A 27,701-nucleotide genomic window follows, 5' to 3' on the forward strand; every position below is an offset into this window, starting at 1 on the left:
TGCCATAATATGCTCATGGCAGCTGAGCAGACCAAACCCAAAGCAGGAGGACTATAGTACTGATTTAGTTGTGTATATATATGTCGTTGTTCTTGAAGGGGGGGGGGGGGGGCACTTGGGCTTCTGCCTGGTTTTCTGGCACAATCTTATGCTCTGTTCAATGTTCTGTTACTGCATTCAACATTGTTCTATACTTGCCAGTCTGGATTGCCCCCAATGGGGAAGATGTAGAATGTGTATTTATGTATATATTGCCATGACCCGTACACAGGAAGTGATGTGTTGATAGTCCAGGAATTCTCACCAGGCGTGGCGTGTAAGAGCTGCTGAACATCTTTTAGTAAACCTGCTTACATAGTACTCCTTCATCATCATTACTACACAGCCCAGCAAGTTTACTAGTAGCACAGCACTCACTTTAGGCAATGAATAGGTTAATTGTGCAATGTGATCACTCCCTCTTTTGGGAGCTCTTATTTTAGCCAGCAACTCTCCCAATACCTCGTTTGAAAAAGGAAGGTGGTGCTTAAAATAGCGAGAAACGCAGTGTTTCTTCTTTCTATTGGTGAGTTTGAACGGCAGTTAAATTACTCAATAGTTCTGTTATCCATATTTCTCAAACTGGAAGCAGAATGAGTTAACAACTCAAATAGTGTAATTTCAACTCCAACTAGGGTGTCCTCTCGATTTGAAAAAACGCTATTTGATCATCCCAAAGTCGCCTCATACTCCATCCATTAGTACAGGAAGTGATCTCTAATTGCCCCTCAGTACTTCGGCCGCAGTAATGGGGAAAGTGAAGAGTTTGACGATACTCTATGACCGAGCTGTTGACAACATCGTCCCGACCTACACCAGCGGGGAATGGGTCTCTGGACGAATTGTTGTGGAGGTTAATGCTCAGATCGAGGTGAAAGCTTTAAAAATTCACGCCAAAGGACAAGCGTATGTTCACTGGACGGAGGGGCGTGCATCGGACTCGGACAGCGAGAGCTACAGTCAGCAGGTCAGATACTTCAAGCACAAGAACCTGCTCATCGGTAAGTGTGTCTCAAGCATCTGATATGAACAACCTTTTCAATTTCTCTGTGAGATTCCATGTAGTTGCCCGCCCCACCCCTCCAGTACGGTGATAACCGGGGAAGAGGCAAGGTCTGGATGTGTTCTCCAACGCTGCAGTTTCACTGTAAATAAACAGCATCATTTCCAATGTCCGCAGCCTTTTGTGTTTCCTGCTTTTTAAGTTTTCGCTAATGTGAAACAGGTTCACGTGATACTGTGGACACCATTAAAACTATTTCGAACTTTACACATGTAAAAAATTAAGGAGCAGAAAATGCATTTTTTATTATACCAATTAAATATGTGAAGCGGGGTGGACAAACTCCACGAGGCGTGATCATATAATATAGCTGCTGCACAATTTGCAATTAATTTTATTTTAATTTGCATTGATGACCTGGAGCTTGCTGCTGTGAATAGCGGCAACAGTTGTCAGTCTGCAGCTGTTGATTTTTCCTCTATGGTGACTGGGAACCAGGGTCACTGTCTATGTGGAGTTTGCACTTTCTCCCCATGTCTCATGGCTTTCCTCTGGGTGCTGCAGTTTCCTCCCACAGCCCAAAGATGTGCCGGTTAGGTGGTTTGTGCATGCTAAATTGCCCCTTAGTGTGGGGTTGCAGGAAGAGGGCAGGGGTGTTCTTTCCAAAGGTTGGTGCAGTCTCAGTGGGCTGAATGGCTGCCTTCTGCACTGTAAGGATTCTATCATTTTATGACTCGTGTTCAGACAAGAGGGAAGGCAAATGGAATGCTGGTCTTTATTCAAAGGGAATGGAGTATAAAAATGCTAGAACTATACAAGTCACTACTTGTTCAACCACATCTGGAATGCCATGAGCAGTTTCGTTCCCCTTATCTAAGGAACGATGCACAAGCATTGGAGGCAGTCCAGAGAAGGTTCACGAGGTGATTCTGTGTATGGAGGGATTTTCTTTTTTTTTAATAAACAATTTTTATTGAGGTAGTTTTTGGCTTTATAAAGTTACAGACATCATCAGAAAGAAAGCAAAAAAGGCAAAAATGTGCAAACATCCACGTACTTTCAATACTTCCATCGTAACATATTGCACAAGCCCGCTCCTCTCCCACCGGTACTACCCGCCATATTTTCCCTCCTACTCTACTCTACTCTACCCCCCCCCCCGCTGACGCTCACTAACCCGCAAAGAAGTCAATAAATGGTTGCCACCTCCGGGCGAACCCCTGCACAGATCCCCTCAAGGCGAACTTAATTTTTTTCCATACCCAGGAAACTCAACATGTCCGCAAGCCACCACTCAGTCTTCGGGGGCTTTGAGTCCCTCCACGCCAATAGTATTCGTCGCCGGGCTATCAGGGAAGCAAAGGCCAAAACATCGGCCTCTTTCTCCCCCTGGATCCCGGGTATTCCAAAACCCCAAAAATTGCCACCCCTGGACTCATCACCACCCTTGTTTTTAGCACCCGGGATATGACCCCCGCAAAACCCTCCCAGTACCCCCTCAGCTTAGGGCATGCCCAAAACATGTGAACGTGGTTCGCTGGTCCTCCCGCGCACCTAGCGCATTTGTCCTCTATCCCAAAGAATTTGCTCATCCGAGCCACCGTCATATGGGCCCGGTGAACGACCTTAAATTGAATCAGCCCGAGCCTAGCACATGTCGTGGTCGAATTTACCCTACTCAGGGCCTCTGCCCACAGCCCATCTCCCTTACATGCCTCCTCCACTGGCCCCATATCCGCAGGGTCGCCACCACTATCGGGCTGGTGGTGTACTTGGCCGGCGGCAGCGGTAGAGGAGCCGTGACCAGGGCTGCCAAGCTGGAGCCCCTGCACGAAGCCGCCTCCACCCGCTCCCAAATAGACCCCGTACCCACCATCCACTTCCTTATCATAGCGATGTTAGCCACCCAGTAATAATTGATCAGACTCGGCAAAGCCAGCCCTCCCTCGCTGCGGTTCCTCTCCAACATCGCCTTCTTCACCCGCGGGGATTTTCCCACCCAGACAAAGCTCATGATTATCCCATTAACTCTTTTGAAGAAGGACTGTGGGATAAAGATCGGGAGGCACTGAAAAATAAACAGAAATCGAGGGAGGATTGTCACCTTTGCAGTCTGCACCCTCCCTGTCAATGACAGCGGGAGTGCATCCCATCTCCGAAACTCTCCCTTCATTTGCTCCACCACCTTGGCCAAATTTAACTTATGCAGCCTGCCCCAGTTTCGTGCCACCTGGATTCCCAAATACCGGAAATTTTCCTCAACCAGCCTAAACGGTAGCCCTATCAATCTGTTCTCCTGGCCCCTTGCCTGGACCACAAACATTTCACTCTTGACCGTATTTAATTTGTATCCTGAGAACTGGCCGAACTTCCTCAGCATTCCCAGTATACTTCCCATCCCGGCCACTGGGTCCGACATGTACAGGAGCAGGTCGTTTGCATAAAGAGAGACCCTATGTTCAACCCCGCCCCTCACCATCCCATTCCATCCCTCTGCGGCTCTCAGCGCAATCGCCAGCGGCTCTATGGCCAGCGCAAACAGCAGCGGGGAGAGCGGGCAGCCCTGTCTGGTCCCTCGGTACAACCTAAAGTACTCCGACACTTCTCTGTTGGTCCTGACGCTGGCCCTCGGGGCCTGATATAATAATTTGATCCAATCCACCAATACCTCCCCGAACCCAAAATGTCCGAGCACCTCCCATAGATAGTCCCACTCCACCCGGTCAATGGCCTTCTCGGCGTCCATTGGCACCACTACCTCCACCTCCCTACCCACTGGGGCCATCATTATCACATTAAGTAATCTTCTCAGGTTGGCTGCCAGCTGCTTACCTTTCACGAACCCAGTTTTATCCTCCCCAATCACCTCCGGTACGCAGTCCTCCATTCTATCCGCCAGTACCTTTGCCAGGAGCTTGGCGTCTACATTAATGAGGGAGATTGGCCTGTAGGATCCGCACGCCTCCGGGTCTTTACCCCGCTTCAATATCAGTGATATAGTGGCTTGTGACATTGTCGGCGGCAGGGTCCCTCTGTCCCTTGCCTCATTGAAAACCCTCGCCAAGACTGGGCCCACCAGCTCAGAGAACTTCCCATAGAACTCTACTGGGTCTCCATCCAGCCCCGGGGACTTCCCCGACTGCATGGCCTTTAGGCCCCCCAATACCTCCTCTACTCTAATCGGGGCCCCCAGCTCTTCCACTCGCCCCTCACCTACTGTTGGGAAGGTTAACCCGTCCAGAAACCTTTTCATCCCCTCCGATTCTTCCGGCGGCTCCGAAGTATACAGCTTACGATAGAAGTCCCGGAATACCTTATTCAATTCTGGCGGGTCCTCCACTTTGCGCACCCCCCCCCCCCCCCCCCCCCCCCCCCCCCACCCCGGCCCTCACTCTACCTATTTCCCTAGCCGCCTCCCTCCTCCTGAGTTGCTGCGCTAACAGTCTGCTAGCCTTTTCCCCATGCTCGTACACCACTCCCCTCGCCCTCTTAAGCTGTTCCACGGCCCTACTCATGGATAGTACCCCCAGTTCCGCCTGTAGTCGCTGCCTCTCCCTGAGTAAAACCTCCCCCGGGGACTCTGCGTGTTCTTCATCTATCCGACCCATTTCCCTGACTAATCTATCCATCTCTGCCCGGTCTGCCTTGGCTATGTGGGCCCCAATTGAAATCAGCTCCCCCCGCACTACTGCCTTTAGCGCCTCCCACAGGGTCGCCGCTGAGACCTCCCCCGTGTCATTCACCTGCAGGTAATTTTTGCATACATCTCCGAAACCTCTCGCAGATCCCCTCCTCTCACAGCAGTCCCACATCTAACCTCCATTGCGGGCGTTGGTAGCTTGCTCCCCCGATCTGCAGGTCCACCCAATGCGGGGCATGGTCTGAGATAGTAATTACCGAATATTCCGTGTTCTTTACCTCCCCCCTACAGTCCCTGCTTAGTACAAAGAAATCTATCCTAGAATATACTTTATGGACGTGCGAGTAAAACGAGTAGCCCCTTCCTGTTGGCTGTCTATCTCTCCAGGGGTCCACTGCCCCCATTTGCTCCATAAACCCTTTCAGCTCCCTTGCCATTGCTGAGAGTCTACCCGTTCTGGGACACGACCGATCCAAAGTCGGGTCAAGGACCATGTTAAAGTCCCCTCCCATTATTAGTCTGCGAGAATCCAGGTCCTGGATCTTCCCCAGCACTCTTTTAATGAAGTCCACATCATCCCAGTTCGGGGCATATATATTCACCAGCACCACTCTTCTCCCCTCCAGTCTGCCCTGTACCATCAGGTATTTACCCCCCATGTCTGTGGATATGCCCTCTGCCTCAAATTGCACGTGCTTGTTGATCATGATTGCCACCCCTCTGGACTTCGAGTCCAAGTCCGAGTGGAAGTCCTGGCTAATCCAGCCCTTCCTTAGCCTGGTCTGGTCAGACACTTTCAGATGTGTCTCCTGCAACGTAATTACGTCCGCCCTCAGAGCCCGCAAATGCGCGAACACCCGCGCCCTCTTAACCGGCCCATTCAGTCCCTTGACGTTCCAGGTGATCAGCCTGGTCGGGGGGCACAACCCACCCCCCCCCCCTCCACCCCGCCGGTCAGCCATAGCCTTTCTCGTGCCGGCCCCCGGCCCGTGCGTCGCGCCATTCCTGGCCCGCCCTTTGGTTGCCTCCACCCTCGACCTCCTCTCCAGTGCCTATTTCAAGTCCCTCCCATGTCAGCAGAACAACCCCCCCCCCCCAACCACATCCCCCGATACCCCCACCCGTGCCATCTACTGGCTGTGATTCCCCCCCCCCCCCCCCCACCTGACTCCCTTGACTAGCCAATCTGCTAGCCCGGTGACTCAACACACCGGCGTGTTCCTGTCTCATTCCCATTGTTTCCCCGTCCTCCTCCCCACTCCCTGGCGCCCCATCCCCCTCTCCAACCCACTGGGGCAAGCCGGCTCCAGTTTCTTCCGCGAGCTGCACCAAAAAGTACAAATCAGCCCAAACAGGAAAAAACAGAAAAAAGAGGAAAAAGCACAACAAAGAAAACCCAACCCCCCCCAATAAGAAAAAAGAGACAACAGGAAAAAAAAGGGGGTTAACCCCCCCCCCAAACCAATGTCCATGAACAAAGGAAAGAATCCCAAATGGTCCGCTTGGCCCCTTTGGCCCAGCAAACCGTTGAGCAGCAGTCCAGGCCCATTCGGCGTACCTTCCCACGGTAATCCTCGGGCCCTAACTCGCGTCCTTGGGGCCTCCTTTCGGGACCAGCCCCTGGTCCCTCACAAAATCCATTGCTTCTTCGGGCTCGGAGAAGTAGTGGTGTTGACCCTGGTGCGTGACCCATAGGCGAGCTGGGAACAGCAGACCAAACTTCACGTGCTTCTTGAACAGCACCTCCTTGACATTCTTAAAGGCTGCTCGCCGCTGAGCCACCTCTTGGCTTAGGTCCTGGTAAATGCGGAGAACACTGTTGTTCCACGTGCTGCTCCTGGCGCTCTTTGCCCACCGCAGCACCCGCTCCTTGTCCACGAACCTGTGGAACCTAATCACCATCAGGCGGGGGTGTCCGCCCGGCTGCCCTGCCTTGCCGGCACTCTGTGTGCCCGCTCCAGCTCCAGCGGTCGCGGAAAGGCTTCGGCCCCCAGCTGCTTCAGCAGGCCTGCTACAAACGCTGCAGCATCAGCTCCCTCAGCCCACTCCGGGAGGCTGACCATTCTCGGGTTGTTCCTGCGGACTCTATTCTCCAGCTCCTCTACTCTGTCCAGCAGTCTTCTCTCCCGCTCTTTCAGGCCGTCAACTTCTAGCGCTGCAACTGTCTGCGCATCCGCCTGCTCCTCCACCGCCTCTCCCAGCTCCTTAACTTTAACATCCTGCGCATCCAGCCTCCGGTTCAGCTGATCCACCGCTTTCTGGATTGGGTCCAAGCTGTCCCGCTTCAGCGCTTCAAAACTGGACTTCATTACCTGGAGCATGTTATCCAGCGCCTGCTGGATTGCTGAGTCCGGGGTCCGTGTGTCCGCCATCTTAGGTCCCAGGTAATTTTCTTCAGGTCCTTGTCTCTGTCCCTTTTTCTCCTTCTTTTTCTGCCTTCTGGTCTGCCGCTGTTCCATGTGCTGCAGCCCGCTCCTTCGCACTTTCGCTGCCGCCCTCCTTCGCCCAGCTGCTTAAATTTTACCTTCTGGGCATCTGAAGTGGGTCCCAGTTGTCCTGCTTCAGCGACTCCAAAACTTTTTTTCTTTTTCTCCTGGAGGAAGGAAGGTCCATGGGTCCGCCATCTTGTCAGTTTCAGGTCAGTTTCCTCTGCTCCTTGCCTCCGTCTCTCTCTCTCTTCCCCTACCTGCTGGCCTCCCACGATTCCATCAGCTGCAGCCCGCTCTCCAGCTTTTTCGCGGCAGCCTTTTTGCCGCCCCCGTGGTCCCGCTATCGCGGGGAATCAGCTCCAAAGCCCTGCCGGAGTGAGAGCCCGCCGAATGTGCAGCTCACTCGAACATCGCCGCCACCGGAAGCATGGAGGGATTTTCTTATGAGGAGAGGTTGAGTAGCTTGGACCTGCACCGTTTAGAAGAATGATCGGTGACCTTATTTAGTCATTTGGATCCTTGGGGGGGGGTGCTTGGCAGGGTAGCTGCCGAGAGGTTATTTCCCCTTGTGGGAGAGTCTAGGACCAGAGGGCATCACCTTAGAGTAATGGGTCACCCATTTAAGACAGAGATATGGAGGAATTGATTTTTTTCAGAGGGTAGTGAATCTGTTGAATTCTTTACGTAGAGAGCTGTTGAGGCTGGATCGTTAAGTATGTTCAAGGCTAAGATAGACAGATTTTTAATCAGTAATGGGAATCAAGGGTTAAGAGGATAAGGTGGGAAGTTGAGGATTATCATATCAGATCAGCCTCGATCTCCTTGGTTGGCAGAGCAGACTCGGCGGGCTCATCATTTTACAGTGTTGTTTTGGCGGCTGGATTAAAACTTCATGTTTTCACCACAAACGCCTCAAATAATGTTTGCCACATACACAGGATCACAGTACAGTCTGAAAGTTAATACAGCCTATAGGCATGGAGGAAGCATCCGAGTGTTTCATCCGTGCCTTCCACTACCACAGAAGGAAATTGTGTTTATTTGCTAATTCTCGGATATTAACTTCTGTTTAGTCCACAATACTCCACTACTTTAACCGTGGAAACTATGGCAGCCTGCATTGGGAATGATCAAATTCATTTGCACGTTGGCATCAGAATCTAATTTACAATTTGATGTTTGAGCCGATCACGTAGAGCCTGACTGAATTCAAAATCGGACGAGAGGCATGAGAAGCTGTATCAATATCAGAGGATAGTCTCTGGCGGAAAGGGGAATCGCAGTTAACCTTTTGACAAGAATTAGAAAATGTCACCCTCACTGGAGAATATACTGTTTCTACATTTGTTAAACTCATTCACTCTTTCAGCAAGGGCAGCACGGTAGCATTGTGGTGGCACAATTGCTTCACAGCTCCAAGGTCCCAGGTTCGATTCCAGCTTGGGTCACTGTCTGTATGGAGTCTGCACATCCTCCCCGTGTGTGCGTGGGTTTCCTCCGGGTGCTCCGGTTTCCTCCCACAGTCCAAAGATGTGCAGGTTAGGTGGATTGGCCATGCTAAATTGCCCTTAGTGTCCAAAATTGCCCTTAGTGTTGGGTGGGGTTACTGGGTTATGGGGATAGGGTGGAGGTGTTGACCTTGGGTAGGGTGCTCTTTCCAAGAGCCGGTGCAGACTCGATGGGCCAAATGGCCTCCTTCTGCACTGTAAATTCTATGATAATCTTAGCATGTCTAGCTAAGCAGAAGTATGTTACCGCGCAATAGTTAAGTATCCAGGCATCTGTAAAACCACAGATCCTGGTGTTGGAAGAAATTCACATATCTGCAGTTGCCGAGGCTGTCTGTGCTGCCATTTCCCCTACCTGGATCACCGGGTGGTTTCAACTTTTGCAACAAAAACATGATGACCTTAAATGTCTTAAAGTCTTTGCTCGTCATGAGATTGTGAAGATCAATGTGGAATATCTTAACCCATCATTTCATGTGAAGAAGTCAAATGGAGGGTTTTCAATTGTCACCAGTGTCAGGCTGTAAGGTAAGACATAGTTTTTCCTCATGCCAAATGTTGGCTCAACCTTGCACTGGATTGCCAGTGTAAATGAGTCATTGCAGTAGATCTAACAACCTTCAACCAGGTTCCTTACAATGATCTTCCATGTGGAATGGCCCCATCCTGCAAATGTATACATATATACATTCCATCTGCCACGTGCATGTCTGGGTCTGAAACAATGTTTGATGAATTGACATGCTGTGTCCCAGGTGATCTTCCAGAGGAAGTTACAGTCATTATATTTGCAGATGGCCCCTACTGTGGTGGCAGCAGTCCAAAGGAGCTTATTCACAACCAGTAACATGCACTACATTCTCTCTCGCAATGAGACCAGAGCATAGTTGGCCAATAATATGTCAACTTCCATAAGGCTATGACAATTCTCAGATGGATTTAGCTGCAGGGCACCTTGTAAGTTAGCCCAAACTACAATACCATCCTCTCTACAGAAGAACGTTTCTGGCATGAGATTTTTCAGTAGTGAGTCCTTCCTCATTGTGCCTCTTACACAGCCCCCTTCGATGCTGTTACCACTGGTTGTCAGCCCAATGAAAAGGTCGAGATGATCTCTGCAAAAGCTTTCAGTTGACACAAAGTGCTCTTTCATCCACTAAAACTATTTCCTTTCTTGGTCCAGACTGAGCTCTGAATTGTTAGAGATGACGCTGCGTTGAAGCATGGCATTGCATCCACCCTGTATGTGACTCAATACAAAACTGCATGGTTGTCAAATCACGTCTTCCGCTTGTGAAATTGCAGCTTCCTTCAGCAATTTCAGCCGATATATTGTGCGGTCCCAACTTTATCCTTGTGTTCTCACAGACAGTAAGTCTCATATATGCAGGCCACTGAGAAACTGTGTAAGGTTGAATATTCTGCCACTTGTCATTTCCTTTCCACAGTCAGTCATTACGATGCCTCTGTCAACAATGCCTTCTCCAACCTAACCTTGCAGCTACAATCTCTCAGTGTTGGAACCATTCCAATAAATCTCCTCTGCACCCTCTTGAGGACCTTCACTTCCTCAGGTTTTTAGTTCAGAATTGGATACAATACTCACGTTGGAGTTTTATTGAAAATGAAATGAAAATTGCTTATTGTGACAAGTAGACTTCAAATGAAGTTACTGTGAAAAGCCCCTAGTCACCACATTTCAGCACCTGTTCAGAGAGGCTGGTACGGAAATTGAACCGTGCTGCTGGCCTGTCTTGGTCTGCTTTCAAAGCCAGTGATTTTGCCCTGTGCTAGACCAGCCCCTATTAAGGTTCAGCAGAACTTCCCTGTTTTTTGTTCTTAATGCCTCCATTTATGAAGTGCAAAATCCTGTGAATTTTGCTAGCTACTCTCTCTCAATATGTCGGTTTCCATAGTCGGAGAAACAGGTGTTACTGCGGTCATCAACTTAAACTTCAAGATGGTGTATTGCCTCCCTGGTGCCACGGGCCAGGATGTCACTGAATGGCTACAAGCCATCTTCAAAGGGGAGGGTGATGAGGCAGAGGTCAAGATAAAGTTGGTACCGATGACATAGGTAGAAAGAGGGATGAGGTCTTGCATCCAAAATTCAGGGTACGAGGCGTAGATTAAAAAGCTGGATCTATCGGATTGTAATCTCTGGATTACTCCCATTGCCACGTGCAAGCGAGTACAGAAGTAGGAGAATAGCGCAGATGAATGTGTGGCTTAAGAGTTGCCGCAGAATGGTCCGTTTTAGATTCCTGGATCACTGAGACAATATTTGGGGAAGGTGTCACTTGTAGAAGTGGGACGATCTACATCTGAGCCAGGGCTGAACTAACATACTTGTAGGGATGTTTGCTTGTATTTTTGGGAGGAGTTTTAAGCTAATTTGGCAGGGGGAGGGGACACCATATTAGCAGAATAGAGAGACAGTGTAATGCAGAAAAGAAATCAAGTCAGATGGAATACAACGGGCATAAATCTCAAGGGAGTAAGACCAGACTGGACGGCCTCTACCTTTAATACCAGGAGTAGTACAGGTAAAACGGATGAATTAAGGACAAGGGCATATGGAATTATGATATAGCAGCCATCATAGAGACATGGTTGACGGGGGGGGCAAGATTGACAACTCGCAGGATATAGAATCTTCAGGTGAGACAGAGGAGGGGGCATTGCATTATTAGTTAGGGAGTCAATTGCGAAAATGGAGGGGGGCATCAAATGAATCTTTGTAGCTCAAACTTAGGAATGAAAAAGGGACAGCCACATTGTTAGGTGTTTATTATAGAACCCCAGATAGTCTGCGGGAAATTGAGCAGCAGATAGTGTACAATTTGCAGAGGTGTGTAGTAACATTAACAGTTATACCAGGTGATTTCAACTTTCCCAACATTAATTGGGGTAATAATAGTGTTAAGGGCTTGGATGGAGTGGATTTTTTAAAATGTACAGAGGAGATTCTTTTTGGTCAATATGTGGAGGGTCCAACAAGGGGTGGCACAGTGCTGGACCTAATTCTGGGGAATAAAACCAGACAGGTGGCTGAGGTGGTGTTGGGGAGCATTTTAGTTATAGTGACTGTTGCTCGTTCTGGGTGAGTGTGCTTTACACTCAATTGGCTCTGTTTTATTCCTTAGCTCTAGAGTCGCCAGGTATCCTTATGATACCGCCACAAGATTCAAGTTCAAGTTCAGATCAATGACTCAATACACCAGTTAGTAAGTTCAAATAAGACACGTTTATTATTACACAGTTATTTACTACTCATGCACATAATACTAAGACTCTGAAGGCTGAAGTGCAGATTAATAGGGTGGTGAAAAAGGGATATGGGACACTTGCTTTTATCAATCGAGGCATAGATTACAAAAGCAGGGAGGTCGGATTGGAGTTGAATAGATCTTTGGTGAGGCCACAGCTGGAGTACTGTGTGCAATACTGGTAGCTACATTGTCGGAATGATGTGATTGCACTGGAGGCGTTGCAGAGAAGATTTACCAGGATAGTGCCTGAAATGGAATAATTAAGTGATAAAGAGGTTGGACAGGCTTGGGTTGTTTTCATTGGAGCAGAGAAGACTTGAGGGCCGACCTGATCTAGGTGTGCAAGATTGAGAAGCATGAACAAAGTGGATAAAGGGCAGCTGTTCCCTTTAGTTGAAGATGGGCAGCACGGTAGCACAGTGAGCACTGTTGCTTCACAGCGCCAGGGTGATTCCCAGCTTGGGTCACTGTCTGTGTGGAGTCCGCATATTCTCCCAGTGTCTGTGTGGGTTTCCTCCGGGTGCTCCGGTTTCCTCCCACAAGTCCCAAAAGACGTGCTGTCAGGTAACTTGGACACTGTTCAGGTACACAGAGAGAATTCAGACGTAAAAGTGGTGATTAGGGGATATTCACAGTAACCTCATTGCAGTGTTAATGTAAGCCTACTTGTGCCAATAATAAAGATTATTATTAAAGGGTCGATCACGAGGGGACATCAGTTCAAGGTGAGGGGCAGGATGTTTTTGGGCGACTGTTGAGGAAAAAACCTTCACGTAGAGGGTGGTGACTGTCTGGAATGCACTGCTTGGGAGGGTGGTAGAGGCCGGTTGCTTCATCCTTTAAAACGTACCTGGATGATCACTTGGCACGCCATAATATTCAAGGCATTGAGCCAAGTGGTGGCAAATGGATTTTGGTAGGTAGGTCAGGTACTTTTCATGTGTTGGTGCAGATTCGATGGGCCAAAGAGCCTCTTCTTTGATTCTGTGACTATGTCCTGCTACCTGCAAAGGTTTAAGCATATGCACCCACAGGACCCTTGTCCGTATACACTCTTTAAAACTGTGCCATTGTCTAGATTATCTCTCTCGTCCCTCTGTCAAAATGCATCACCTCACTTTTGTGGCATTGTATTCCATCTGCCACTTCTCTGTCCATTCTGTTACCTTATCTGTGTTGTCTTGCAGTTGATTAGTATCATCCTCATTGCTACTCCTCCAAACTTGGCATCGTCGGCAAGTTTTGAAACTTTAATCTGATTTATAGTATCAAGTCCAAAAGGCCTGTTTCTAGCATTGACCCTTGAAGAATACCACCTATCTATACATCCTCCACTCTGGAAAAATAACCATTTGGCATTACTGTTTCAATCCTTTAGCCAACTTTTAAAATCCAGTTTGACGTTGACTTCTATTCTGTGAGCATCAATTTGTTAACCAGCTTTTAATGTGGTCTTTTATCAAATGCTTTCTTAAAATCCCTATAACTAACATTCATTGCGTTATCTTCATCAACGTTCTGCGTTACTTCTCAAAAAAATTGGACTGGGGATATATTGATCAAGTAATTTCTTCTGAATACATTTCAGAAATTACTCCTCTTCATCTATTAATCTAACACTTTCTCATTTATTGCGGAGAGACATGTTGCAAAGTTTTTCATCTTGCACATCTCCTCAGGACAAATGCAAGAATGTCAAATTTTAAACACTTTCTTGAAAATTATTCTGCAGGAGAAAAAGAATGTGAGATCGTGAGTACCAAGCAGACTCACCTGTCGCATTAACAGTAAGCAACATTGGTGGTCCTGAAGGTCGGCCGGTGTGGATCCCAAAGGTCAGCTGGTTGGTAAATGTGGTTCCCAGGACAAAAGTTTGTAAAACATTACTCTAACAGCTTCTAAAAGCTTGAGGTACCATGGTGAGATGTTAATAGGAAAAAATCCATGAAATTGTTGCCTTTTTTACCTACTGTAAATATGGTAGTCAATGAGGTTGCCCTTCTTTCTTTGTGTCATAATATACACCAGTATATCATGGTGCAGACACACACTGATGGACACACACACAGGGACCAATCAACATAAAGAAACACCGCAGCCAATCACCAGTTAGAATACACACACTATAAAGGCAGAGGGCACCACGGTTCCCGCTCATTCTGGGTGCTGCCTCTGAGTGTAACAAGAACTCATCCAGCCCAGCACAGACTCTCACCACGTGCTGAGAGAATCAACTGGTTCGGACAAGGCTTAGGTCTACCGTCCGGTGGCCCTGACGTCAATTGTAATGAAGTGCTTCGAGAGGCTGATCATGAAGCGTATCACCTCCATACTCCCGGAACGCCTTGACCCACTTCAATTCGCATACCGTCGCAACCGGTCCACATCAGACGTCATTTCCCTGGCCCTACACTCATCCCTAGAGCATCTCGAAAACAAGGACTCCTACATCAGACTCCTATTTATTGTCTACAGCTCTGCCTTCAACACCATAATCCCAGCCAAGCTCATATCAAAGCTCCAAAACTTAAGAATTGGCTCTCCACTCTGCAACTGGATCCTTGATTTTCTGACCAATAGACCACAATCAGTAAGAATGAACACCAACACCTCCTCTACAATAGTCCTCAATACCGGTGCCCCGCAAGGCTGCGTACTTAGCCCCCTAATCTACTCCCTGTACACACACAACTGCGTGGCAAAACTTGGTTCCAACTCCATCTACAAGTTTGCTGACGATACGACCATAGTGGGCCGGATCTCGAATAACGTTGAGTCACAATACAGAAGGGAGATAGAGAACCAGGTGGAGTGGTGTAACGACAACAATCTCTCCCTCAATGCCAGTAAAACTAAAGAGCTGGTCATTGACTTCAGGAAGCAAAGTACTGTACACACCCCTGTCAGCATCAACGGGGCTGAGGTGGAGATGGTTAGCAGTTTCAAATTCCTAGGGATGCACATCACCAAAAATCTGTCCTGATCCACTCACATTGACGCTATCACCAAGAAAGCACAACAGCACCTATACTTCCTCAGGAAACGAAGGAAATTCGGCATGTCCACATTAACCCTTACCAACTTTTACAGATGCACCATAGAAAGCATCCTATCGGGCTGCATCACAGCCTGGTATGGCAACTGCTCGGCACAGGACCGCAAGGAACTTCAGAGAGTCGTGAATACCGCCCAGTCCATCGCACAAACCTGCCTCCCATCCATTGACTCCATCTACACCTCCTGTTGCCTGGGGAAAGCGGGCAGCATAATCAAGGATCCTCCCACCCAGCTTACTCACTTTTCCAACTTCTTCCATCGGGCAGGAGATACAGAAGTCTGAGAACATGCACGAACAGACTCAAAACAGCTTCTTCCCCACTGTCACCAGACTCCTAAATGACCCTCCTATTGACTGACTTCATTAACACTACACCCTGTATGCTTCATCCGATGCCAATGCTTATGTAGTTACACTGTATATCTTGTGTTGCCCTATTATGTATTTTCTTGAATTTTGTTTAATTCCCTTTTCTTCCCATGTACTGAATGATCTGTTGAGCTGCTTGCAGAAAAATAATTTTCACTTTACCTCTGTACACGTGACAATAAACAAATCAAATCCAATCTAGTTTAAGTTAGCATCATTTAGACCCACAGTCATCGTGTGTTAGTTAGTTAGAAGTTAGTTAATAAAATTGAGTTGAACCTCAACAGTGTTTGAAGTGTCTGTTCATCTCTCAAGTCCACACTAGCCAACACTTCACTTTGGATATCAATATTATGTTGTTCAGAGTCGCCAGGTATCAGATGATACCACCGCAAGGTTCAACCGGATATCGATCAAAGAGCCAAACACCAGTTAGTTGGTTCAAGATCAAGGGTACATTATTTACACACACAATTAATCATGCAACATAAACACTACTAGTTAAACTACACCTATCAACTATGACAACCTGTACTTAACTTCAGGCACCCGGCTTAGGTCAGAGGAACAGTGGCCGTTGTTCGGATCTGTATCTATCGGGTCTGTAGAAGTAACTGCTGCTCAGCTCGGCTCATCCATCTGGCAGCGAGCGTTGAACTTGCTTCTGGTGGAGCTGCACTTGGAAGTAGACATTGCCGGAGCACCAGGTCCAAGAGAGGTCGAACACATGGTGGTCTTTCTTTTTATTCTTGGGGGTTTTCGCGCTCTTTTGGGCGTCCTTCAGTTAGGACCCCATTAATTGGGTAATTCTTGATCACTGTGTTCGATTCGAACCAATAAAGGGGCGGGTGCCTTGATGGCTGGGTATGTCCTAAGCGGTCATTGACCCTGTTGTTTACGCTTCCCGAGTACAGAGAATGGCGCCAAAATGTCTGGGATTGTATCGGTTGCTCAAGTATCAGTCCTTTGTCTGGTGGAGATGGGCTATCAAAATGCTGATCAGTTGGGGGTTTCGATACCGTCCGGCTTCCTCACTCGCAAATATACATTCATCTGAGCCTGCCTGAACCTTGCATTATCCATTTTTCCCATTATGCCTTGCGACCTTCCCTGTTCTTTATTGTAAGTGGCCATCCCAAATGGCTTCAAAATGCCGTAAATTCTTTGAAGTAATCATTAGCAAACTGTGGTCCATTGCCTGAGGTGATTAAGTCTCAGATTCCATGTGTTGCAAAATCTCCTACAATGAGGTTATCGATGCTTCAGAAGCATGACCCTGCAGTTGCTTGACTCTTAGTCAAGAGCGTCTTCTGTGTTTGCAAAGCTTCATCGCATGATGGAAAGGAAGATAATATCTTGTCTCTTGATGATGAAAAGTGGATGTTATACAGTTTGATGCCACTTCTTCCAATGACTTTAATGTGGTCACCAAAGTTTGCTCTGATGTGACATTGATTGATTGTTGCAGTACATTGAGTTGCAGAACTCTTGGACTCTCTCGTTACAAGGTGTTTCCTCTCTATTCGTAGTCCTGTTTGAATGGGATTGTGTTGCATGTATGTTGGCCATCCTGAGCACATTCCTCTTCAGATTTCTGTGCAACTCTGATTTCATTCAGTAACTGAGTTATTGCTGTGGTTGTAGCGTCACGCGGTCCTGTTGCTTTGGGATAACGTGGCTTAAGGCAATGGATTTAGGCTCCTGTCTCTGCGGGGCCTTGGGTTCGAATCCCTTTGTTGGCAAAGATGATTTCCATTTAAAGAGTGGCATGGTGGTGCAGTGGTTAGTACCGCTGCCTCACAACGCCAAATACCCCAGATGTGATCCCGGCCCTGGGTCACTGTCTGTGTGGAGTTTGCGCATTCTCCCCGTGTCTGCGTGACTCTCGCACTCGCAACCCAAAGATGTGAAGGGCAGGTAGAATGGGCATGCTAAATTGTCCCTTATTTGGTTTAAACAAAACATTGGTTTGTCGTGTATATATAATTAAACACACTGATTCATTAGTCTCACTATTTCTTGGGGCATTAGCAAGTCATGCTGCAGCTGTGCAGAATCTTAGTTAGGCCACCATTGAAATATTGTGTGCAATTCGGAACACCACACTACCAGAAGAATGTGGGAGGCTTTGGAGAGAGTACAGAAGAGTTTTACCAGGATGTTGCCTGATCTGGAGCATATTAGCGACCAGAAAAGATTGGATAATATCTGATTGTTTTCACTGGAATGACGAAGGTTGAGCAGTGACCTGATAGAAGTTTACAAAATTGAGCAGCATGGACAGAGTGGATAGTCAGAAGCTTTTGTTTCCAGGGTGGAAAACTAGTGGACATAGGTTTTAAGGTGCGAGGGAAGGTTTTTATGCAGAGGGTGCTAAGTGCCTGGAACTCACTGCCAGGGGAATTGGTGGCAGCAGGCATGATAGCAACTATAAGAAGCATCTTGATAAGTACATAAATATGATGGGAATAAAGGGGTCCAGACCCTGGAAGTGCAGATGGTTTTAGTTTAGACACACATGATCCGTGCAGGCTTGGAGGGCCGAAGGGCTGTGCTGTGTTTGTTCATTGTTGTCAATGCAAAGGTTTCTACCCTTTCAACAAGGGCTACATCAACCCTGTTCAGGTCTTACCTTTCTGGAACATACTGTGTTTGCACTAAACCTCATCACCCTCTGCCTGGAGCATGGTACAGATGCAGATATTTTGCCAACTCCATGATATGTGAGAGTGTCACTAAGGGTTTGGGGTCTGTCTCTATCTTGAAGTAGAGTCTGCAAACAGACCTTGCAAACTTTTCACAAGCGCATGTAGCAGATAATGCTTCTTACTGTATCATTGCATATCTCTAATCAGTCCCCGTCAGTTGACGGGATGTACAGCAAACTGGTCTATACTTTCCATCCATCTGTATCTGAAAGAATACAGCTCCCAATCAGTTTATCATGTAGTGATTTTCCAGCCTTGGCATTGGTAAACATGAAGCAGAGATGCAAAGAAAAAACTTGTGCACGCAAACAACTGTCCAGTAATGATTACAAAGTACTTTCAGCAGACTTTGGAATTGATGGCCTATCCCAGGAGGGAGGACAGCCACTAGGGAGAGGATAATGGGAGGAATTACATTAAAGTGGCAAAGTTGTCTGTGTAAAACTCAAAGCCATGTGTTTAAATCCCTCAGCTTCAAGAATTTCTGACTGAATGCCAAAACGAGCAGTTCTTATGGCATCACGTCAACATCCATTAGTATCAAATAACAAATACACTGCCAATAAATGTACCAGTAATTGTTTTCCCTTCTTATGGTTTGTGAATAGAATGAAATTGAATACTTGGTTGATTGGTTAAGGGAATTGCAAGCATCATAATAACAATGGCAGCAATAATGTGGATGCTTATACTACTTTCACACAGCAAAGCTTTCAGGGCACTTTACTGGGGGTCGCAGGGGGGGGGTTAAAGGCCCCAAGCAGGACTCAAAGACAAAAATGATAAGACCATAAGAAATAGGAACAGAAGTGGACTATTCAGCCCTTCAAATCTGCTCCGCCATTTAATAAGATCGTGACTAATCTAACACTCACCAAGACCGCTTTCCTGCCGTATCTCTGTAACCCTTCTGCTCATTAAAACCTATCGATCTCAGCCCTGAAAATGTTCAAAGACTTGGCCTCCACAGCTTCCTGGGGAAAAGAATTTTGAGGATCCACCATTCTTTGAAAGAAGCAATTCATCCACAAACCCATCGTGATTGAGCACCCTCTTATACTGTGACTATACTCTCTGGTCCTACATCCTCCCAACATTTACCCTGTCTAACCACCGAAGAATATTATGTTTAATCATATCACCTCTGACTTTTCTGAACTCCAAGGAGTACAGACCCAATCTGTTTAATCTTTCCTCATATGGTAGTTCCTCCATGCCTGCGATCATTCTAATCTTATATCTTTCCTTAAATACAAACTGTACACACTATTGTATATATGGCCTCAATATGACCCTGTTAAAGAAATATCCAAAGATGAAAATATGAGCAAGCAGAAGAGTTTAGGAAAGCAATTCCAGGGTACAAGGGAGAGGTGGCTGAAAGTTTTGCTGATTTAGAGTTACCTGCAGACAATAGATTGCATGATGTTTGTGCAGAGACTGGGCTCACAAAAGAAAACCCTGTGTTTTGTAAGAACTTGATGTAGCAAAATTTGTAAAGCTCTACTCGTATTTCTCTTGGCAATGTCTATGCAAAGGTAGCTCTCGAACTAGAAAGAGATGCTCTTAAAATAGGTTTCCATTAAATAGGTAATGCATCCATTAGAGTACAGAAGAATGAGAGAGTGCTCCTATTAAAACATTGGGTGGGATTCTCTGCCCCGCTGCGCCACATTTCTGCCCCGGCTGGCCAGCGGGTTTCTCCGTTACGCCGGCCAGTCAATGGGGTTTCCCATTGTGGGGCAGCCCCACGCCGTCTGGAAACTCCCGATCGCTGGCATAACGGAGAATCCCGGCCAAGATCCTGAAGGGACTTGAAAGGGTGGATGACAAAATAATGTTTCCCCTTGTGGGAGAGAGGAGAAGTAGGGGCACAGTTTTAAAAATAAGCGGTCTCCCATTTTTAAGATGAGGAGACATTTTTTCTCTTGTGGGGTTTTAGTCTGTGAAATTTCTTGTTCAGAGTGCAATGGAGGCAGCTCATTGAATATTTTTAATCATGAATGAGATACATTCTTGGCTAACAAGGGCACCAAAGGGTATAGGACAGGAAAGTGGAGATCAGCGATGTTTTCATCAAATCGTGGAGCAGGCTCAAAGGGCCAAATGGCCTACTCCTGCTCGTTATTCATATGTTTGTAAGTATCCTGTACACATTACATCTGCAACAATAAGACTGAATATAATAGACACACTTTGTGCCCATTTTGTGCATACTTCATTAATTCCCCTGTGTTTAACAAAGCTCAATAATGCTATGAATATATCAGAAAAGCATTCTTCGTGGTCATTTACAATGAGTGTTTTCAGTGAGACTTGCAATAAATTATTTCCCTCTTTTTCTCTCGGGTGGTCCACTCCTTAGGAAAAGAAAATCATTTATTGATGCACTTCCTTTTATTTGTCCTCTAAGGGCCAATAATCTTTGAAAAAGTTTGTGCCTCCACCATTTTTTTCTTGCATCAAGACCCAATTTTAAAGTCTCCTGCATTATCAACATGGTATCATATGTTGTCTGCAGGACTGCCTGAGAGGCAGCGATCCCAGCAATTATGCGCTTCCATTATTGATTTCTATGTAGCTGATGAATGACTTTCATTTTGGTATTTCTAAATACTAACTCATTGACATTTGCCTTTTTCAGATGGCTCTGACAAGTTACTGTTCTACCTCCCGGAAGACATGAATATCCATTCAGCCTTGTGCTTCCACAAACGTGAGTTTGTATAAGTATAATTTAACAAAGTACTTACAGCACTTTAGAATGATACATCTAGCCTGACCATCCAATTATAATCATAGAATGGGTGTAACACAGAAGGAAGTTATTCAACCTGTCGTGTCCAGATCGCCAGGACCAATTCAGCTAGTCTCCTGTAGCGTTGCAAACATTTTCTCTTCCAGTGTTAATCTAATTCCCCTTTGAAAAACCCAATTGTAGCTACTTTCCACCATACTCTTAGGCAGTGTATTCCAGATAGCTACCTCCACCACACTCTCGGGCAGTGTATTCTAGATCTTAATGGTTCTTTTTAAATTATTTGTTCATGGGACGTGAGCATCATTGGCTAGGCCAGTACTTATTCCCCATCCCTAATTGCCCATCAGAAGGTGGTGGTGAGCTGCCTTCTTGAACTGTTGCACTCCATGTGGTGTAGGAACACCCACAGTGCTTTTAGGAAAGGAATCCAGGATTTGACCCAACAACATTGATGGGATGGCAATATAATTACAAGTCAGCTTGGCGTATGGCTTGGAGGAGTACTTTCAGGTGGTGGTGTTCCCATGCATTCGCTAATCATAAAGGTTTTTCTTCAGGCCACAGTTCATTCCTTCAGGCCTCAGTTCATTCTTTCAGGTCACTGTTCGCTCTTTTGCCAGTCATCTGAATTGGTGTCCTCTGGTCTGATCCTTCTGCCAATGGGAACAGTTTCTCCCTGTTAACTCTGTCTGGACCCCTCATGATTTTGAGAGTGTCTTTCAAATTGCACCTCCATGTTCTCTACAAACCCCAACTTATCGAATTCATCCATGTAACTGAAGTTCATCATCCCTGGAACCCGTTCTCAAATCTTTTCTGCAGCCTCTCGAAGGCTTTCACATTCCTTCTAAAATTTGATGCCCAGGATTAGACTGAATATTCCAGGTAAACCAAAATGGTGCTTCATAAGTGTTTGTAAGTATCCTGTAGAAGTTACATCTACAGCAATAATACTGGGTAGCTCTGGGTCATGGTGAGCTAAAATATCAGGGGGTATCAGCATCTCTTTAATTTTTTCAAAAGGCCTTTATTGTGCTTCCTCCTCAGCACCATGTCTTCTTTTGTCATGACAGTTGATATTAAATAAAACGAAGTTGTCAAAGTCCCAGATGACCATTGGCTGCTTTCCCCCTTTCGAGGGGGGGAACCTACTGATGGTGATTTAACCCAAGGATCGCACACCTCTGGCAAGGGGCAAGGTTGAGTAAGCGGGGCCTTCATGAATAACCTCAGCTGATATGGGAGGTTGAACCTCTGTTGTTGGCCTTGCTCGGGATCATGAAACCAACTGTCCAGCCAACTGAGCCAAATTAACGCTCTTGACATAGTTGACCATTAGTACAGCTGGACATGAAATGGGCAGGAACACTTGTGTGGTCGTGCTTAACATTTACAGCCCACTCTATGGCAACAAGGTTTGAGCTTCAAATCAGTGTACATCCCATTATCATGTTCGGGTGGGCATAGTGGACCCACTTTGTGATCATACTTCATTAATTCCTCTGTGTTTATTCCAATTAAAAACAAAGCTCAATGGGTTCTTTGTTCCCTCACTTATTTTGCACTTTTATGGCTCTATTTCTAAAACCCAGCTCCCTACATGCCATTTTAACCACTTCTTAACCTGCCCCACCACCTTCGACACACATACACCCCAGTTATCCACTTTCTTCAGAGGATATGTCTATCAGGGAGACCTTTTCTTTCCACACTGCTTGTGGGGGTGACCAACAGCGACACCAGACATAATGGCTCCCTGGCACCTTTCATTGCATCTTGGAAATCGGTGCCCTCTGCATGCTGCAGAGTGATTTTTTGACAACCTGCTGATCGATATATTGCTCAATCCCTGGGTGATGAAATGGGGCTTGAGCCGACATCCCACCTGACATGGGTATGATGTGTGCTATGATTGACGCCGGGATTCAGAAATATAATTTTGTTTTGATTTTGATAAATATCTGTATTGCCCACTCGTAACATAGACCTTCCCAACAGTAATATGCATCAATTTATAGATGCAAATGTGTCCACGTTGCTCCCTCACCATTCACAATCATTTAATTTGAAGTGCAATCATTATTAATATGAGAGCAGTGATTGTAATTGAGAAGTACACAGCAAGGTCCCCTGATAATCTTTGGGGCTCTTTTTATTGGTTTTGATAGAGGAAGGAATTTTTCTCAACATACTGAGAAAATTCCAGGTTCTCCTTTAGATAGCGACATGGAATTTTTAATACCTAACTGGCCAATGGACGGAGCCTTGTTTTAATGTCAGATTTGAAACATTCTATTGTGACTGCCAGTCCTAAGTTGTATTCTGAATTGCTGTAACAGGAATTGAACCCACAAACATCTGACTCAGAAGAAAATTGACACAAGCAATAGATTACTCAACAAATAGAGAAGTAAGGTCTATAATGTTGTCATCATTCCTTCTCAATTTCAACTAAACAACTTGTTCCAGGAAATAATTCTCGGATATTGCTGTTCTTGTGCCTTTGGCAGAGCTATGTTTCTGACCTGTTTGGATAACATTGAGAGTAGAGGGTTTCTTTTCTCCAAGGTACCATTTATGATTTGAAACATGGTAGAGATTGTTTTGCTCTGCAGAGTGGGGATAAATTTGCTATTTTCATTGGGTGATATGGAATCTTGTTCAGTAGAAAATGAATGATCAGGTGAGGTGTACTCTAGGCTGCCAATTCACCACCACCTCTTCCTGCCTGATGATAGAGGTTACAATTGCACCCAGTGGATTTTGATCCTCGAGAAATAGTGGCTGAGGATACGTAGTCACATTGCAATATTTGGAGAAAGCACAAAGTACTGAGACCAATCATGATGAGCTTTGCTATGTCTTTATATCTATCAATGTTACATTGCCTCCAAATTCATCACTTGCAATAAACCTCTCGTTTCTTCCTAATTGAGCAGAATGTGCAGATTTTCCTGTATGTGTAGATTCTGAATTTTCAGTATAGGTGGTTTTCCCTCCGACACCCTTGCCCTCTTTGTTAGTGACTGTTTGCCACACTCCTTTAGATGAAGTAAAGGATTTTAAAGGAAACCACTGTTTCTGTTTTGCATACTTGCATCTCATGATGATGAAGCTCGGCGCATTGTCTTTTTAAATGAACTGTCCTTGAGGACTGGCAGAAACCCTTTGTGGCAAAAATATGAGTTAGAGGGTTATTTATTCACATTGTGCTTTATTGTTTGTGGAGGTTGATCTTTGCTAAATAATTTCTTAGTGACCCAGTGAATAGAGAAAGAGCATGGAGACAAAGAATAAGGCCTTTGTTAACGGACAGGATGTTAGAATCGACAACGGAACTTGCATTGGTCACTTGTGAAGTCGTTTAAGCTTTGTCTCAACATATGTGACTGTTACTGGGCATGAGAGAGGTTACACTGACGAGCAGACTTACTCCGTACAGTCTCAATGACCCTGTTTAAGGGCTTTCAGCCACCAAACATATTTTTGCTTTGCTCCTCACCTGCGGTGAAGATGGTAACAGAAATACAATCTTAAAGTTAACAGGAAGGATATACAGGCTTGGTCTCTTTTGTTTGAAAAGAGAAAGCCGGGGGATAAACATAATTGAGGTTGTTAAAATTAGTAAAGGTTTCAATAGTGTAGACATTGAGAAAAATGTTTCCGCTGAAGGAAACAGCAAAACTAAAGGCCTTCAATATAACATAGTCATATGGGGAATTTCAAGAGAGAAACTATAAGGAACGTGGAACAGGAAGGAGAACCATTTCAACCCCATCAAACCTGCTCCACCATTCAAACGATAATGGCTGATCGGACGCTGTTATTCATGATTTTTTACACATTTACATTATTGTTAATCAGAAAATGGGGTGGAGAATTCCAAAGATTCACGACCCCCTGTGTAAAGACATTTCTCCTCATCTTGCCTAGGTGGCATTTCCCTTATTTTGAAATTGTGCCCAACGGTTTTTGACTCTCCAACCAAGGGAAACATCTTACCTGCATCTACCCTCTCTATTCCTTTAGCATTTTGTAGGTTTCAATGAGATCGCCTCTTATTCTTCATAACTCAAGTGAATAGAAGCCCATTTTGCCCAATTTCTCTTCATAACAGCCCCGCCATCCCAGAACAAGTGTGGTGAATCCTTCATTGCACTTCCTTTTATGGCAATAATATCCTTTCTCGGGGAAGGTGACCAAAACTGCACACAATACTCATGTGCAATCTAACCAAGTTTCTACACAATTGAAGCAAGACCTCACTATTCCTGTACACAAATCCTTTTGCGATAAAGCCTAATATTCCATTAGCCTTCCTAACAGTTTGCTGAACCTGCACATTAGCCTTCAGTGATTTATGGACAAGGTCACCCAGGCACTTTGTACATCTACAGTTTCTAATTTCTTACCATTTAGGAAATACTCTGCACATCTGTCCCATCCACCAAAGTGGATTACCTCACATTTTTCCACATATATTCCATCTGCCATGTTCCTGCCCACTCACTAAGTCAGTCCAAATCCTCTTGTAGCCATTTCACATCTTCCTCAGAACAAACATTCCCGCCTAGGTTGGTATTATAATTGGAAATATTACATTTGCTCCATCCCCACATCCAAATCATTAATAAATATTGTGAACAGCTTGGGCTTGTTGCCTGACCTGGATGAGGGATGCATCACAAACTACTTACACAAGTATTCTTGAATCAGATTTGCTTCATTTGGATCAAATGTGTCACACAGACTCTTATGCAGCTGCTGCTTCTTCTTCTTGGGCAGTCCCTCAGCGTTGAGATGACTTGTTTCCACTCCAGGGAAGGTTCTACCGTGGCTGAGTAGTGAGCTCTTAGATCTGCAGACTCTGCCACAAGGTTAGTGGGTGGTGTTTGATGAGGGGTGGGTGAGATGCTCTGGATTCTGTGCTCTCCTTCCATTGTTTATGCTTGGCCTCCGCGTGCTCCACCCTCTGATGCTCAAGGCGATTGTGCCTTTGTGGATGCTTTCGTCCAGCTTGTGTGTTCGAAGGCAAGCGATTCTCACATGTCAGTGGGGATGTTCCATTTATTTAGGAAGGCTTTCACAGTGCCCTTGTCGCATTTCCTCTGTCCTCCTAGTGATCGCTTGCCATTGCGGAGCTCGGAGGAGAGCACATGTTTTGAGTGTTGTGTCAGGCATCGAGCTGGTCAAGCGTGACCAGTGCCTCGATACTGGGATATTTGCCTGAGAGTTAGGCTTTTCGTACGACTATCCTACCAGTGGAATTGCAGGATTTTGTGGAGGCTGCATTGGTGGTATTTCTCCAAGGATTTGAGGTGTCTGCTGTACATTGTCCATGTTGCCAAGGTGCCACACAAAAGGTTGCTGCATAAGATAAAGATGCATGGCATTAAGGGTAAAGTAGTAGCATGGATAGAGGATTGGTTAATTAATAGAAAGCAAAGAGTGGAATTAATGGGTGTTTCTCTGGTTGGCAATCAGTAGCTAGTGGTGTCCCTCAGGGATCCGTGTTGGGCCCACAATTGTTCACAATTTACATAGATGATTTGGAGTTGGGGACCAAGGGCAATGTGTCCAAGTTTGCAGATGACACTAAGATGAATGGTAAAGCAAAAGTGCAGAGGATACTGGAAGTCTGCAGAGGGATTTGGATAGGTTAAGTGAATGGGCTAGGGTCTGGCAGATGGAATACAATGTTGACAAAGGTGAGGTTATCCATTTTGGTAGGAATAACAGCAAACGGGATTATTATTTAAACAATAAATATTAAAGCATGCCGCTGTGCAGAGAGACTTGGGTGTGCTAGTGCATGAGTCACAGAAGGTTGGTTTACAGGTGCAACAGGTGAATAAGAAGGCAAATGGAATTTTGTCCTTCATTGCTAGAGGGATGGAGTTTAAGACGAGGGAGGTTATGTTGCAATTGTATAAGGTGTTAGTGTGGCCACACCTGGAGTATTGTGTTCAGTTTTGGTCTCCTTACTTGAGAAAGGACGTACTGGTGCTGGAGGGTGTGCAGAGGAGATTCACTAGGTTATCCCAGAGCTGAAGGGGTTGGATTATGAGGAGAGGTTGAGTAGACTGGGACTGTACTCGTTGGAATTTAGAAGGATGAGGGGGGATCTTATAGAACATTTAAAATTATGAAGGGAATAGATAGGATAGATGCGGGCAGGTTGTTTCCACTGGCGGGTGAAAGCAGAACTAGGGGACATAGCCTCAAAATAAGGGGAAGTAGATTTAGGACTGAGTTTAGGAGGAACTTCTTCACCCAAAGGTTGTGAATCTGTGGAATTCCTTGCCCAGTGAAGCAGTTGAGGCTCCTTCATTACATGTTTTTAAGGTAAAGATAGATAGTTTTTTGAAGAATAAAGGGATTAAGGGTTATGGTGTTCGGGCCGGAAAGTGGAGCTGAGTCCATAAAAGATCAGCCATGATCTAATTGAATGGCGGAGCAGGCTCGAGGGGCCAGATGGCCTACTCCTGCTCCTAGTTCTTATGTTCTTATGTTCTGATGCATACGGGGCTCATGGCTTGGTCCATGAGCTTGGTGCTGGGTTTGAGGTCTCAGTCTCGGTCTTCGAATACTCAACTCCTCAAGCATCCGAAGACTGCACTAGTGCATTGGAGTCAATGTTGAATTTTGTCATCGATGTCTGTTTGCACTGAGAGGAGGCTCCCAGTAATGGTACATGATCCCCATTATCTAAGGGCTCACCCGTGGATCTTGATGGGTGGGGGGGCAGATTTGTGTGGCAGGAGCGGGCTGGTAGAGAACCTTGTTTTCCAGATATTAGTCTGAGGCCCTTCTCTCCTATACCTTGGTGAATGTGTTGATGCTGGTTTGTAGCGCGGTCCCTGAATGTGCACATATAGGCATTGTCCTGCGTACTGCAGCTCGAGGTTGAGGTG

The 27,701-nt window shown here is 46.0% G+C and overlaps 1 protein-coding gene across 1 annotated transcript in view; it reads left to right on the forward strand.

The window, feature by feature from the left end:
- The first annotated feature begins 787 nt into the window (after positions 1-787).
- Positions 788-27,701, forward strand: part of LOC119969922 (arrestin domain-containing protein 3-like) — a 58,725-nt gene continuing 31,811 nt past the window's right edge. Inside the window, exons 1-3 of the mRNA XM_038803893.1 lie at positions 788-1,040; positions 13,624-13,643; positions 20,681-20,742. Coding sequence (XP_038659821.1) covers positions 788-1,040; positions 13,624-13,643; positions 20,681-20,742 — 335 coding nt within the window. The remainder of the gene's footprint in view (positions 1,041-13,623; positions 13,644-20,680; positions 20,743-27,701) is intronic.

The sequence above is a fragment of the Scyliorhinus canicula genome, chromosome 8 (assembly GCF_902713615.1).
Source record: "Scyliorhinus canicula chromosome 8, sScyCan1.1, whole genome shotgun sequence".
In the NCBI taxonomy this organism is placed as follows: Eukaryota; Metazoa; Chordata; class Chondrichthyes; order Carcharhiniformes; family Scyliorhinidae; genus Scyliorhinus; species Scyliorhinus canicula.